This window comes from Squalius cephalus, assembly GCF_949319135.1.
Source record: "Squalius cephalus genome assembly, chromosome: 5".
NCBI classification, from domain to species: Eukaryota; Metazoa; Chordata; class Actinopteri; order Cypriniformes; family Leuciscidae; genus Squalius; species Squalius cephalus.
The window spans coordinates 39,966,239-39,982,477 of NC_137126.1; the positions used below are offsets into that span (position 1 = coordinate 39,966,239).

At 36.6% G+C, this 16,239-nt stretch overlaps 2 protein-coding genes across 4 annotated transcripts in view; both read right to left on the reverse strand.

Moving 5' to 3' along the window:
- The window catches only part of atp8b5a (ATPase phospholipid transporting 8B5a), a 33,346-nt gene extending 28,820 nt beyond the window's left edge, over nucleotides 1-4,526 (reverse strand). For 2 of the 3 annotated variants that reach the window (XR_013821406.1, XM_079873006.1), the window contains exon 1: nucleotides 4,291-4,526. The gene's annotated coding sequence lies outside the window, so the exon portion shown is untranslated. Of the gene's footprint in view, nucleotides 1-3,930 lie in introns of all 3 variants that reach the window. The other variant, XM_079873007.1, reaches the window with a different exon arrangement.
- Nucleotides 4,527-5,602: 1,076 nt separating this feature from the next.
- unc13ba (unc-13 homolog Ba (C. elegans)) overlaps nucleotides 5,603-16,239 on the reverse strand; it is a 73,729-nt gene continuing 63,092 nt past the window's right edge. The window contains exons 26-37 of the mRNA XM_079873140.1: nucleotides 14,918-14,938; nucleotides 14,725-14,751; nucleotides 13,674-13,762; nucleotides 12,052-12,198; nucleotides 11,669-11,792; nucleotides 11,036-11,080; nucleotides 10,881-10,952; nucleotides 10,393-10,540; nucleotides 10,229-10,285; nucleotides 9,576-9,668; nucleotides 9,286-9,445; nucleotides 5,603-8,246 (exon numbers count right to left, since the gene is read on the reverse strand). Coding sequence (XP_079729266.1) covers nucleotides 7,961-8,246; nucleotides 9,286-9,445; nucleotides 9,576-9,668; nucleotides 10,229-10,285; nucleotides 10,393-10,540; nucleotides 10,881-10,952; nucleotides 11,036-11,080; nucleotides 11,669-11,792; nucleotides 12,052-12,198; nucleotides 13,674-13,762; nucleotides 14,725-14,751; nucleotides 14,918-14,938 — 1,269 coding nt within the window. The 3' untranslated portion in view covers nucleotides 5,603-7,960. The remainder of the gene's footprint in view (nucleotides 8,247-9,285; nucleotides 9,446-9,575; nucleotides 9,669-10,228; nucleotides 10,286-10,392; nucleotides 10,541-10,880; nucleotides 10,953-11,035; nucleotides 11,081-11,668; nucleotides 11,793-12,051; nucleotides 12,199-13,673; nucleotides 13,763-14,724; nucleotides 14,752-14,917; nucleotides 14,939-16,239) is intronic.

The window sequence follows — 16,239 nt, forward strand, 5'->3', positions numbered from 1 at the left end:
TCATCTACTAGCAAAATACACAAGTCGGATGGATAAGAAAATCAATAACACACATCTTCTTAACAAGTGGCACGGTTTGAGGGATCACAAAAGGTGAGGGATGATTCACATGCTAAAATATAATGCTTGGAGCCATGATAGTTCTAATCCCTACCTGAAACTATAAGCAATTCTAGTTGTGATAGTGATGTTAACCAAGCATAACTAATAACAATAAGACAACGTCAAAAAATTTTCTGGCATGCTACAAGACCGCTGCCCTTCTTCTGTTGTTATTGTTAGTAGTAGTTTATTTGCTTGCAGAGCCGGCCCGAGGCATAAGCGAATAAGCGGCTTCTTAATCAAATTTATTTTTTTTTTTTATTTTTTTTACATATTAATTAACTTAAACAAGTGACATAAATGAATGAATTAATGACTAAGTCGAGACAAGAAAATTCTGATTTCATGATCAATATACCTGCCTACAACTGCGGCTGCTGTGTCTGCCAGTGTTTGAGTCATGCGCATATAACCTCGCGTGCATAGACAATTCGTGCGCAAAGTCACCGCAATGTTAAGCCATGTCACAAAAAAATTATTTGATCAATGATTGATGATTGACATTTAAATCAATGATTTATCCTTTAAATTTAATAATATTCAGAACAGAACAAGAATAAAAAATAACTATAAATAAACAAGCCAAAACTAAATAATTTAAAGCGAAAGTGAAAGTAAGCGGCGTTGGGCTCACGTATCTCTCTTATTAGAATCAAAATGTTTCAACATTCGCAATGTATTTGGATGGTAAACTATTCTTTATTATAGGCTTTATACTTCACTCACGTTCTAATATCGACGGGAAAAAATCATCCTCTTCACATGTGCAAAAATGTGCTTGGAAACATCACAGTGGAGCGGTGCTTACGCTGAATGGTACAAATTGTATTACTGACTATTTAAACAGAGCAGTGTAATTTTTATATGTTAGGTTGACTATTTTATTATTATATTTTATTACGGCTATAATGAACAGGCTGCGATGTCAAGATTGCAATGCTGGAATATGTTGTGTGTGTGTGTGTGTGTGTGTGTGTGTGTGTGTGTGTGTGTGTGTGTGTGTGTGTGTGTGTGGCGCGGGCGTGATCGAACAGTGGAAACATAAAAACATACTACGTCATGTTCATACAAGACATCATTCAAACTGCAAAGTGTTGCAAAACGTTGGAGGATATTTTGCAAATAATTTATTTAATATGTTTTGTGACAGTTTGTTTTCAGAAGTTTCAAAGAGTTAGTAAAAGAGTAAAGAAAAAGTTCAAACTTTTTAAGTATCTATTTTTTATTAAGTATTTATTTTGTATTAATACATTACCTCATTGTATTAATTTATAATGTAACATTATAGCGTGACATTTGTGTCAATAATCGTCAAACAGGTGACTCCGTGTGGTGGGAGGGGGCTCACAAATCTAATTTTGCTTAGGGCCCCCAAAAGGCTTCACTGTAAACTTCACTGTTATTATAATACAACAGAATTTGAGGAACTCAGTAACTTCTTGTTTTATTAGTTTTTACTGAAATCCCCTCATGGGAGTAAAACGTTGAACTAAACTTCATTTTCTACTTAATTGTGTAACTGTATATTTATCCATTCTAAAACGGAAAAAAAGACAGAAAAGACATTTTTGACACTTCAACTAGCTTAACCCTTGTGTGGTGTTCATATTTTTGTTATTCAGCCAGTGTTCGTGGGTCTGGTGGACCCGCTGCATTTTTGGGTTTTTAATTCAACACAATCAAAAATGTTATGTTAAAATACTCAACAGATGTTTACTTCATCCCAATTACAAGCAATATAAACAGCATATATGGTCAATATTTTCTCTTTACCTTTGTTAGATCACATTTAAGAATTGCAACCTCGTGTGGGAATGGCAGGAGTAGAAGCACAAAACTCACTCTTGCACTCTTTCACACTTACACACAATCTCTCTCTCACACGCACACACACACACACTCATGCAGACACATACACACACCCACAACACACACACACAAAACACACACCCACACACACACATACACATGCACATACACACACACACACACTCGGATATGTGTACGGTCACTCTCCATAGGCATAATGGTTTTTCTAATGTACAAACTGTATAATATATCCCCCTACACTAACCCTACCCCTAAACCCATCAATCACAGAAAACTTTTGGCATTTTTTGAATTTCAAAAAACACCATTTAGTATGTTTTAGTATGAGGACACAGATGTCATCATAAACCATGTTTACGTTGTAATACCCATGTCATTATACACATTTGTGTCCTCATAAACCATATAAAAGAACATACACACACTAACAGCAGGCCCTGACAGGAGGAGGACAGAGTAAAGGTACACAGGACCTACAATTTCCACACTTTTATTAGCCCCGGGTCCAGTGGACCCGAACATCCTGTGTGTAATATAAATGTGTAGGGGGGGTGTACAGTGTGTTTTCATTAAAAATGTGTTCTGATATATATTCCTCACAGAAAATGAGCCAAGGCCAATGAGTCTCAGTTTGAAAAAATAATTAATTGTATCATTTTTCTTTTGATAAAAAATGAAAACGGGTCCAACAGACCCGAACACCATACAAGGGTTAATTTCATCAATTTACATAATTTCATCTATAAAAAAATACTAATAAAACAATGTCTAGTAGAGGCAATAAAGCGATAAATCACAACTAAATGGAAAATCTATAAGACATGAGCAGATGAATAATTCAACCAAGCCTTACAATAGCGCTCAGGTATAGCAAATGAAGGGGAGGCCTCTCATTTTACCAGATAAAGACATGTCATTTCTAATGACCTTTTAATTATTTATCCATTAACAATAACAGTTTGTCACAGAGACAATCATATCTGATCAGACAGAGCCTGCTGTGTGTTGACACTGCATTATTTATCTGCTGTATTTGACAATGAGTTGTATGGGCCAGCAGAGGAACTCAGGGTCATGCGACAGTCAAAGATATGCACAAAGCCATCATAAACATTAAACGACACTGGAAGGCCAACACAAACTCCTAAACCTGAAGAGAACCAGACTTCAGACTGTCCTAAACCAGATTTGAGAATCTGCCACAGTACAAGAAAAAACATGCCAGTTTTATTGCTAAGTCTGTAATCAACAGCACTAAATATTCAGCAAAATAATGCAAATGTTATCCTATACTCTCCAAAAAGGTTCCAGTTAGAACCAAAAGGGTTTTTCAACCCGACTATGTAGTGTTGTGCTCTACGCCAAAACACAAACTATGGGACTTTTTTATCGACACCCACAAAGTCTGATTGCATAGAAAAGTAATAACACACCTTCCCTCAACAAGCCATATGATTCGAGATATCATTCAAACCTGTAGCACAAATGAGGGTTGAGTTACAAGCCAAAGTTTAATGCTTAAGGTAAAGAATAAAACCTGCCACTATACGGTAAATGCGGTATATGAGCAACTTGTTATGCAACACCAGTCCATCTAATCATATAGGAAGGCAGATATAGTCAGAGACTAAACCGGATGATCTATCTCCTATCTTCATCAGGTCATTTTGAAGGGTATTGTTCAGTATATACAGCAATACATGATGTATGCTTTGCAACATGGTTTAATAGACTAATGCGCTGATTAGATTGTCAGATGTCAGATTCAGGTATTACACCACAAAATGAAGATGTCTTCAATGAGTTAGACCATTTCAAAGATATAATCTTGTGTTATCAACATTGCTGACATTTAAATAAAAAAATACATACATAAAAAACAATTATCAAAGTGAAAGTATTCATTATGAAGATGTCACTTAATTTTTCAAAAAATAAAATAAATAAATTGTGCAGAAGAACAACAGAAGAACATCAGTGGTTTAAATCAATTCTCACCTGGAGTAAGTTCAAGAGAGTTCAACTCTGTATCTGTTTCTTTGACAGCTAGCTGGGTGGAAAAGTTATACAGTCCAGAGGATGCAAATTTCCAAACATCTCAGCTTTTTTAGTCAAATTTTTGACACCCTCGTAAGGCATCCATGACCAAAAATTCGCCCTCGGGCTGTGTATCAACGTGAACCTCTCTGTATTTCCACCCCTCTTTTGAAACTGCTGAGACGAGGAGAATGAAAAACTCTTTCACTCTCACAGCCTCTATCTTACTTCCTGTGTTTTTTCCAGGACTGTCTGCAGGGACCCGCTCTGCTGACCTTGACCTCTTGCTGCACCCCTAACTTTTACCCTCAGTATTCTTACCGTAAGCGTCCTACGGTGACATCGCAGTGTGTGTAGTAGGTCTAACAAGGCACTCCTTTCTCCAGCCAGAGATCACCGAAGTCAGCTAAAGAGTCTCCTCCTCTTTGTCTAGCCCTTTTTTTTCTTTCTCCTCCTCCTTTCTCTCACTTTTCAGCCTTCCATCTGCTCTCACTTTGCGTTGATGGGAAACAGGGAGTGCAGGCATCCAGCCTAGACTCATTCACACACACACACACACGAGAGACCCCACCACCACACACACACACACACACACACACACACACACACACACACACACACACACACACACACACACACACACACACACACACACACACACACACACACACACAACATAAACAAGGAAGAGGGGTTGAAACTTAATGTTCTTTTTCGGCGTTACTCTTGTGACAGTTTATCTGAGGTTTCATTTACTCACTTGTCTTCCGGAGTAACAAACTGTCAAACTTTTATTCAGATCTATGTATATCTCTCAGTCCCTTTCTGTCTTGCACACACCCATTTACTTACTAGAAAAGTATAGATTTCCGGCACACCAAAAAAGGAAGCAATACGTTTTCCCCCCCCATTCCTCTAACCACTGACAAAGAACAGCAGTACTGAGCATGTTCACTATGACCACACACATTGAGAATACACAGAATATACACATTTACTTAACTATCTAAACAAGGACTTCTGTTGTTTTTATAAAAAGCTAATTATAATCACTCAAATTTTGCACTCAAATAAAAACACAAACTTTTTGCCTCTTTAAAATATGTAAAAATATAAATATAATTTTCTTCTTAATAATAATATTTAAAAATAAAACAAAATGATTTAAATAGAAAAAATAATACTATTTTCAAATAGTATTATTATTATTATTATTAGCTTTATGTATTTAGGTTTTCCAATTATGGATTATGGAGGTTTTATCATATTCAGATCACTTCTGGGCATACATTTTTCCTCAAACTATAGCCAAGCAGATTTTCAGAGAGAAAGCCATCATAGACTGATGAAGCATTTCCATCTTGTAAGAAAATAAGCATTATACTAGTCCTGATACAGCACTTGTCAGGTAATAAAAATGCATGCAACACATTTTATGGAAAAATGATTATAGGAAATGATTATAGGTTACCTTATTATGGATAGATTAAAAAGACATAAATCCATGAAAAGAAAACAGGTTAACCATACAAATCCAAACGATAAACACTCATGAGCATACAAGCACGTGTTGTGCACGCACACACACACACACATGCACACACACATGCACACACAAGCGCATATTGTGTATCCATGTTTAATAGACATTATGATTTTTATAATGTGCAAACTGTACATTCGTTACATTAACCCTAAACCTATCCATCACATAAAGCTTTCACACACGCACACAGACGCCAGACGTATGCACACCCACAAACCCACAGAGAGAGAGGGGGAGGGAGAGAGAGAGAGAGAAAGAGAGAGAGAGAGAGAGAGAGAGAGAGAGAGAGAGAGAGAGAGAGAGAGAGAGAGAGAGAGAGAGAGAGAGAGAGAGAGAGAGTGAGAGTGTGAGAGTACTTGTTTAACTGTCATTAAACACTTTTCCATGTTTCCAATTTCCAGCATATTTCCAGTAAGCATTTATAAGAGTATCCACGTTTGTCCATACTTGCTATTTACAATTCTTCTTCTGCTGGAAAACAACAAAGAACAACAATGTTCAGTTTTACAAAAAAGCAGACCAATGACCAACCCACCCAAAATGTGGAAGTGAAACAATTTGAACGTGACGCCACAAAGATTGCTCAAAATGTATTTCATTCACCACCTATTAAATATATCCCATATCAAAATGCCATCATTAAATGCAAGTACATGATCTGCATTATACAGAAGCCAGTCTTACCTCAATTGCATTGATTTTTTAAAACAGGTCACCTCATTAAAAGCAGGGGTCAAGGGAATTATATGGCCTGGTTGTTCTGAACAACAAGTTGGACAAGGCTGGACTTGCCATACTTGAATCAGATTCCTTTAGAGGAACTTCTAAAGAGAGAAGAAACACTATAACTGACATGCAAAACAACAGAAGAGAGGAAATTATTTAAAAGGAAGAGCCAGTCATATTGAGAAGTAGAAAGTTTAAGCGTAGGCCTTCCAACCACAGATCTATGCACCCAAACACAAATATCAATGCTAATTAGCAGCACAATGATGTTTGGAGAATGAAAGATGTAACAGACCAGAAGATTCATTCTTAGAGAAACACACAAACACATTAATTCATAAATAATTTATAAACGAATTCAGAATATCAATTCAATCTGTGATCTCCTCCATAATTTAAAATACATAAATAGCTTTCCACATATTGACAAAACATAAAACATATGACCAAAAGCTAGAATTTACAATAAATACATGCACATGTGGTAGTTGTCTTTAGAGATTGTGTTTACACCTGTATGGTTGTGCAAATATTACAAACAAAACAAAACATAACTCTATTACACCTCAAAAAAAGAGAGCATACAATCTACTTGGCACAAGGTAAACAAAGTTTCATACAGTACATCCCTTCTCATTAGCTGGCACTGGTTGGCCTATATTTGTCTTTTTTATTTGTGTATTTATCTGTTTTGAGACATCTATGGAAAAAAAACTACAGGAAATAACCATGATCTTTGGAGTATTTGGAGAGGTCGGACCACAACTGAACCATCTTTCAAGTAAGACAAAGATGGTGAACGTATTGAAGGTATTACAGATAAGATTTCAGGATCACATTAGTGAACAGACCACTGAAGAAAAATGTGCATGTGTCAATCAAAGGATAGACATCCAATGTAAATAAATCTTGTTAGACCAACAACAGTAGACTCCCATTCAGAAGGCCACAAAGAATGAGCCCATAGACTCATGGTTTGGCAAAACTCTCGCATCTTCTTATATTTGATCTTTTTCATAATGTCACTGATATCTTTCTTTACAACGTGCTTGAAATAATCGCAAAGCAATCATTAAAAACGGCATGAAACGGCTTTTCTTCCATATTGTGACGTATATCTGAGTGAAACTGCTTCTCGAACAAGAACAAATGTAGGGCGGGACTTGATTTTGTCCATGATGAATTGATTGGATCGTTGTCATTTACTATTGCAGAAATCTCATGTGAGATGACCGGCCTGTCCCGCCCTCGCGCCGAAAAACACTTCATTAGAAGTGATGAAATTTCCATGATTTTTCCAGTCGTTTGATTAACTAGATCATTTTTGTACAACAAAATTGTAGATATTTCTAGTCGACAAAATATTTGAGTGATGACTACATTTTTTGACATCACACTTTGAAAATTCCCTGATATTACCAGATTTTCCATGGGACCGTGGGAACGCAGTTCTCAGTGCGAGCACTCATCTTAGTAGTTGCTCCTCATGAAGAATGATGCAAAGCCAGTCAAATGATTACATGACACTTAAGGCTTTGAACAAACATGCAAGGTTTTATAAACAGTGTAAGTCCTTGTGCAATCGGTTTGTGAAGGCTTGTTTGTCTGTCAGATACAGTTAGGAAGTCTTTCATTTGCCTCAAATGATCAAAGTCTCTGTTTTAATCAGTCCACTTTCATCATTTGGCCGACTGAAGAGGTCAACCTTCTGCTTCATCTTTACCTCCCCTCTTCAACAGGTCTGGTCTCAGCTTTTAGTTTGACGAACTCTTTGGCAACCTCATCAGTCGAGCGTTGAGAGAGGATTCGTAGTGCGGTGGTCCCGGTTTCATCTATGTTGATACGCGGGCCCAAAGGGCACCAGCACACGCAGCTTTTCCGGTCTGCTACATCACGCAGCTGCAGTACTGCGATCCCCACCACCCGGTCCGCACGACCAAAACAGTAATCCTTCACCGATATTTGAATTTCATAGCAGTCCAGACTCATGCCTTTACCCAGCACACTGAGATTGAGATAAAGGGAGGGAGAAAATACACATATGAGTAGAACATTCTCAGTAATATGACTTAAAAAAACTGCCACCAAGTACTAGTGTTGTTATTATGGAAAATGCTGGTGTTTCAAACCACTAGGGCTAGTGTGCGGGTAGTTGACTACTTCAACCACTAGTTGGTGCTGTCGGAAGACATCGAGTACTTGAGCGCGCAATAACCATATGACACAATTGTGTTTCTGAACGCAAACCAGCGAGCCATGACAGCGACCAAAGAGCATGCGGCAGGAGGACGATGACAGCGAATAGACTACATGAACTTTGTCTTTTTCTATTATAAACTATTTTGAACCGGTTGAGTCAAGATCTAAGTGATGCAAGTACAGATCCCTATTGTTTTTTTACTGTTGAAGACCTGTGAAATGCAATATGAAGAGGCTAATGTTGTATAATACCAGTGCTGGGTAGTAACTAATTACATGTTATCTGGATTACAGTATGTAATCAGATTCCAAAAATTTAGTACTTGTATCAGATTCATTACGTTTTAAAGCTAAAACGTAGCTTTTTACGTTTGAAACCCGTTATTTTAATGTTTGTACAATACATGTAAGAGACATAATTGTAACAAACATTGGGCTGCCAATTAATAAACACTTGTTGATATGAACTATTTTTGGTTACAATTTATTTGAAGGTGTCATTGTTACAGTGTGATTATACATTTAAGTACTGAATTACACATTAAATACTTTTATGTACTTACTAAAGGGTTAGGGTAGGATTGGAATTTGGTTTAGGTTTAGTTGCAAATTTAATTTAAAAAGTAAAATTTAATTTACTGTTATTACTACGGTAAGTACATGTAACATACGTAACAAGGACACTGTAAAATAAAGTGTTACCCTATTTTCACAAACTCAAGTAGCCTAACTCGGGTATTGTTTTGACAAGTAAACCGACTAGGAGATATCAGTAGGCGTGCAGTCTCTACAAACCACACATTTAAATAGAGTAACATTTACATATGAGAGTTGTTTTCACTCACAATTGAAATGCCTCATTGTACTTTGCAGTCCAGCAGTTGTTTTTCGATTTGGTTGTGAATTTCCGTTTCTTCTCTGCGAGCTGCGGGCCGACCAGGTTAACCTCCACAAATGGACGAAACATCCCTGACGTCTGCCATTTCATGTCATTTACTGCAATTACTGAAAGAGAAAGAGAGAATGAGTTTGTAAAACGATGTCAGGGGTGTTTACAGGATTAAATCATCATCTCACCAGGCACTTAAAGGCACAGATGAGAAAATGTATCTCTTCTTTCCTGTAGTGCTCTCACCTCTGACGCAGAGTTTCTGCTCAGTGTTTCCAGCTGGAGGCGACAAATCCAACTGAATTACTGACTCCCCTATCGGCCGCTCAACCCCGGAGCCTGTCAATCAAACCACTTCATTTCACAAATACTGTACATTCAACCTGTACATTATATGCATATAAAAAAAAAATCTGTTTTCACTTTTTATGATTGTGATTAAAAAATATTGGAATTATATTAAATGGATTTTAAAAAATTAAGTAAAATGTGCTATTAAAAATTATACTGTAAAACCAAGCTGAAAGTATTTTACTCTACTGAAGCATTATCAAATTAGCCAAAATCTTTATTAACCAAATATGTAATGAGCAGGGGATTTGTTGCAACAGAAATGCATTTTCTCCTAAAATTCAAAAAAATATAATATAAATATTGAATAATATTTAAAAATAAAATTAAAAATAATAATTAAGCAACACCAGCAAATCCACATATTACAATGATTTCTGAAGGATCATTTACACTGAATACTGGAGTAATGGCTGCTAAAGATTCGTCTTTGAAATCACAGGAATAACTAACATTTATAAAACACATTTAATATATTAATAAAAATATGCTAAAATAAAAATATTTTGTGAGCGAGAAATTTCATCATTTTGACATTTCCGGCCCACCTTGGTCAGGTCGAACATTCTCTTTGGGGGTGATCCTGATGCCCATTCCATTTTGAACTGCGAGAAGAAATGTTTCATTTAAAAAAAGTTTAGATTGTGTGGCCATGTGCAAAGGCTTGATAAAAGTCAGCCAGTGAACATATGTGCATGTGTATGTATCTCACCCTGAGCATGTTGTGTTGTCACAAACGTCTTGATAAGAGCATCTGTGGTCTGTGTATATAGGGAGAGAGCATAACGCAGCGATGACAGCTCAGGGCTCTTCTCCAGATACGCTTTTTTTAAACCATTCCCACCAGCATGGAAAAACAGCTACCCAGCAGCAAGTTTGAGAGAGAGAGAGAGAGAGAGTAAATAGAGTAAATTAGCATGAATTTCCTACTGAAAAAGGTGCTACAGAGAGTAACTTGTTTTGTCTGACCAAGTTACTACGTGTGAAATGTCATGCCTGTGGTGAGCAGCTTTCTCAAATTGCTTCTTGAATTCGCTCTCCTACCCACACACACTTTCATTACACACACACAATTGGAAGAACTCAAACCCCGGTGCAGTGTGCAACATGTTGACTTGCTGTGACAGTTCTGTTTTTAAGCAGAAAGCCAACACTTTAATGTGTTGTAACTCAGCGGGTATGCCGTATCCACCAACACACCTTGATTGCGTCCAGTGCTGCCTCCATGATCAAACATTGCCTTGGAGACAAGCTCTTTGGCTCCACCCCTCCCTATAGTGAGAGAGAAACATTAGCCTCACACACTTTCTTAGGCTATAGATTAGATGTTTTACCCATTTACTTATGGTTAATACCTTTAGTTTGGACAGTTCCTTAGCAGCAGTAAGAAGCTGAGCTCCCTGTAGTAAAAACAAAAACAAAACCCAGAATATCTCAAACATCTGACTGCCAGCATTGGCTGAAAAACATTGTGTGTGTTAACTATAGGGACAGCATTATGGTCATGATGTCTGTACCAGTACAAGTTCGAGATGCAGTCACAATTTAAAAATATCTTTTAATTTAAAAAAACTGGACAAATGGAAAAATCTGAAAATCCGACCACATGTTACAACTTAAAATGGTCATCATGAAATTAAAAATGAGGCTTTAAATTTTACAAATGCAAAATGCTTAAAATAAAACTAAACATTTTCATTTTGAGGAAAAGCTATGCAATTTTTGTGTTGATGATCATCACTGTCACTTTGGATTGCTACTGTACTCGTTGCTATCCCTAGATAGTATACCGACAATTGAAATAATAATAATAAAAAAACACTGATAATGACTGCTTTGTGCCAGTAAAGTAACATATATAGTGTTGTGAAAGCAGGAACAATTCTCAGAGCATCACTGTATGTTTCATGGACAAGCAAAAATGAACAGTTTAGTTTTTGGTGTCTAACACTAAACATCATGTGTACATGTCCTGTAAAATAACTCACTATACTGTCGCTGCTCTGAGGTAACACAATCGTTTTCTCCATGCAGATCAGAACATTTTTCCAGAGGTCCTTTAGCACACGCTTCAACACAGTCTTCTCACATGAGTCTGCAAAGATGCTGAGGCTGCAACACACATCGCACACAGACATGCATGTAAATGTTACATTTGGGGAATTTCCCTGGGAATTTGTGAGATACAGTACAAAGACATTCAACTCATGACAGGTTGTTATTCCACTTTCCTCTGTTCTTGTTCAGGAAACCAAGTGTGCCAAATAAATAGGCACACATAAGTGTGAAGACCCTTAGTGTGGAACAAATGACAAGTGATCTGAAACGGAATTGATCTAAATGTAACTGAAGGGAGTTGAGCTGAACTGACTTTGTGTCGAGGAACTCCATAAGCGGCCGCAGTGCGTTGTCTGCATCAGCCTCCACAGTGTTACGAGTGTTCTGATTCAGAGGCCCTTTAATCTGGTACAGGATCTCCGCCATCTGGCGCATACATACGTTTATACGAGCCTGGAAACTATACGTACAGACAGAAAGAAATTGTATGGGAATAAAGACTGAGGATTAAAATTAAGCCAACAAACAAGATGACTGATTATGACAGCATTTCCAAAATAGAGTCTTCTGTAACACTTTTTATAAAGTCTGTTTATATTGCATTCAATTATATAGCTGTAAGAGCACTCAAAATGAATATATAATAAAATAATGTCAAATATAAAATAAAATAGTATAATAGCATTTACAAACATGCATAAATGTAATAGTATATACACTCCAGGGCAAACAAATGGCCCAAACCAAAAATGGCATGATATTTAGTGGTCTTTTAATGGTCTTGACCATTCTAATCGAAATTCAATTCTAATTTTACAGGAAGAAGAGTCCGTGTTCCACTCAATGTCAATGTCTTCAAACAGTTCATGAGTAGTTGTCAAATGTCTCCCAGTTCGTTTGAGTTTGATGTGAGGCCAAATATTCACTATAGGGTTCTGGACTCAGAGCAGGCCAAAGCATGAGCCTGATGAACTTGTTCTCAAGCCACTGCTTAGTTGTCTTTGCAGTTTGGGCAGGAGCATTGACTTGTTGAAAAATATATAAATACTTTAGATAACAACTTTTCATTTGTGGGGAGCAAGCCATTCTGCAATATTCTCCTGAACTCTAAAGCATTAAATGACTTTCACAGTGAAGCATCATCAATACCAGCAGCTAAAAAGGCTTCCCACACAATGACACTCTTCCTCCATGATTCACTAGGGTAGAGATGCATTTATTATTATATATTTCTCAGATGCTTTCTTTGGAAGACACGGCTCTGGAGCATCGCCATGCAACTCGAGTTTCATTGTGATTCATCACTCCACACACAACTTCCCATATTCTGCCAAATATTTCATTCTGTCTTTTTTTTTTTTTATATATGAGTTATGATTTTGGAATGTTTGTGCCTTTATTAGATAGGACAGAGCAGATGAGACAGGAAAGCATGGGGCGGAGAGAGAGGGGGACTGGATCGGCAAAGGGTCGCCAGAGGCGCAACTGCGCTATATATATATATATATATATATATATATATATATACACACACAAACACACAAGGGTATTGGTGCCAACAACTTCATTCAGCCTTTGATGTTTTTCCTGAGACAGCAATGGCTTTTTAAGTAATGCATTTGCTTAAATGTTGCTAATTTCCTGACCAATAGTTTGTGGTTAAGGCAATTAAAAGCTTAGTGTTTAACCATTTTGGGCTTGGTCCATTTTTTTTTTTTTTTTTTGCCCAGGAGTGTACAAAACATAAATAAAATGCTTAAAATGCAAAAAACAAAAAAAACAAACAAAAAAAAACACTTCAAAGCAACACAACACACAAAAACAACAAAAAAGTAACCTACTTTCTGAAGAAGCTACTATGACAAAGGTGACATTTCTAAGCAGAACACTCAGATGAAATTCAGATGAAATTCAGGCACAGAAAATTAAGTTTACCTCTTGACAAACATGGCACTCAGGTTATCCAGAACAGAATTAAGCTTCCCTTGCAGATCATTGAGGATATCTGCAGCCTCTGTGTCGAGCTGTTGAGAGAGTAACACGTATACACACACACGGGAAGAAGTGTCAGTTTAATAGAAAATACGGCACTTAAACTAGGCAGAGGCGAGGAGAGGATGTAGGGAAAAATCCCCATGTCTGTTTGTCATGGTTCTGCAAGCGCATCAGCATCATGTAGGTGAAACAAATTGGATACATTCTCTATTAAAACCATTTTTCAACGGTAAGAAAAATCTTCAGCAATATATCTGTCAGATCCAACAACAGCTTAATTAAAGCAGGACTAAAGCATACCAAGACAAAGAGTGCAGGAGTTACTTTTTTCATTCCCATAATGAAAAACAGTAACTATTGTTTATTCAGTTTAATGGTGCTGAAGACAGACAATTAAAATATATTGCACAATACCGACAGTGGTTCTGGCAATCAGGGTGGTAAAAATGAGAAAACTTTCAAGTAGGTCTTGTTTGTTCTTTGTCTTCTAGTCTATGGCTATTAAAATCCGAAAGCATCACTAAAAGTTTTAAAATATGGCACATTAGCATCTTTATCTACACAAGAAAGTGGCGCCAAAAAGTATTTGGACACTTTAATCACAATATATAAATAAAGTATCAAACAAAATGGTATTATATAAAGAAAGACAGCAAAAGTGCAATTTTCAAGCAAAACATTTTACTAAAATATCTTAGTGTTAGTATAAAATAACAGATATACTTTTATTTGGACACTTTCTGGTTGTAAAATTTAGTGGAAATTGTTAATTGTGGCTTAAGTGAACAAATACATCTGGACTTGCACTAGGGCCAATGAATGCACAGAACTGATTATAAATGCATGCGTGTCTGTTTGCACAATGCTATCACGGTGATAGGGAAAGTCTCTGGAGGAGGGAAGAGATAGCCAGGCTTCTAGCAAAACAACATGACACTGTCTCATTCACACATGCATACACACACTCACACACACACGATGATTATCGCACCTTTTTTGTGTCGACTGTTGCCTGTTTCTACCGAGAGACAGAGTTAAAATAACACAGGAAAACAAAAGAAAAGGCAGAGAGAGAAAAATGATACAGCTGAGCAAATCCTCAATGGCACAGATGCTTCTGAATGTTAGAATTGAGATATATGCAGGAATGTTTAAGTTTAAACTGAAAGAGAAACCTCACACACCTCGTTTCCCTCATATTTGGGCTGAAGAATAAAATAAATAAAATGGGGGAAAAAAAAACATTCAAAGTCAAACTCAAACTCCAATAGCATCTGAGTATCTGATAGTTCTGATGCCTAATCTACTGTACAACGGGAGTCCAAAAGCGACTGGATCTACAGTAACACCTCCATATGACAGCGCATATCACCATCTCTGAGAGTTAGTGAAATCACACGTGAAAAAATGATTATGTGAGTTTCAGAAGCTAATGTATTGTGTGATGTGAGGGAAGTGACGGACAACTAATTTCTTAGTAAGGTTATGGTTTGTAAATGCAGCTGTTAGTCCAGAAAACATAGTGTCAGTTCAGGAAGAAAAAATAAAAAGGCTTTATCTGAATATGCATTCATCCCTACTATATTACCGTTCAAAAGTTTGGGGTCAGTATGCTTTTCAGACATTTTTGAACAAAGTATCTACTGCTCACCAATGCTGCCTTTATTTGATCAAAAATACAGTAAAAACCTAATTAAAATACATGTTTTCTATTTTAATATGTTTTGAAATGTAATTTACTTTACATTTTCCGTTTCTTTGAATTTTCAGCATCATTACTCCAGTCTTCAGTGTCACATGATCCTTCAGAAATAATTCTAATATGCTGATTTGCTGCTCAAGAAACATTTCTTATTATTATCACAGTTGAAAACAGTTGTGCTGCTTAAAGGGTTAGTTCACCCAAAAATGAAAATTCACAAGCTTTTTAAGCAGAATTACTCACCCTCATGTTGTTCCAACCCCTTAAGACTTTCGTTCATCTTCAGAACACAAATTAAGATATTTTCGATGAAATTTGAGAGCTGGCTCACTCCTTCATAGGCTTCTATGTAATTGATATCTGAATACAAAAAGTATTCTCGTCGTTTGATAAACTTATGGTTGAGCCACTGTAGTCACTTGGACCATTTTAAACATTGTCTTTACTAACTTTCTGGGCCGGCAAGTTTCAAGCCTATGCGGGAGTGAGACAGCTCTCAGATTTCATCAAAAATATCTTAATTTGTGTTCCGAAGATGAGCGAAAGTCTTACGGGGTTGGAACAACATGAGGGTGAGTAATTACTGACAGAATGTTCATTTTTGGGTGAACTAACCCTTTAATATTTTTGTGGGAACGTGATTTTTTTCCAGGATTCTTTGATGAATAGAAAGTCCAAAAGAACAGCATTTATTTGAAATAGAAATATTTTACAATATTATAAATGTCTTTACACTTCTGATCAATTTAATGAATCCTTGCCCGCATAAAAGTCTTAATTACTACTTCTTTAAAAAAAAAATAT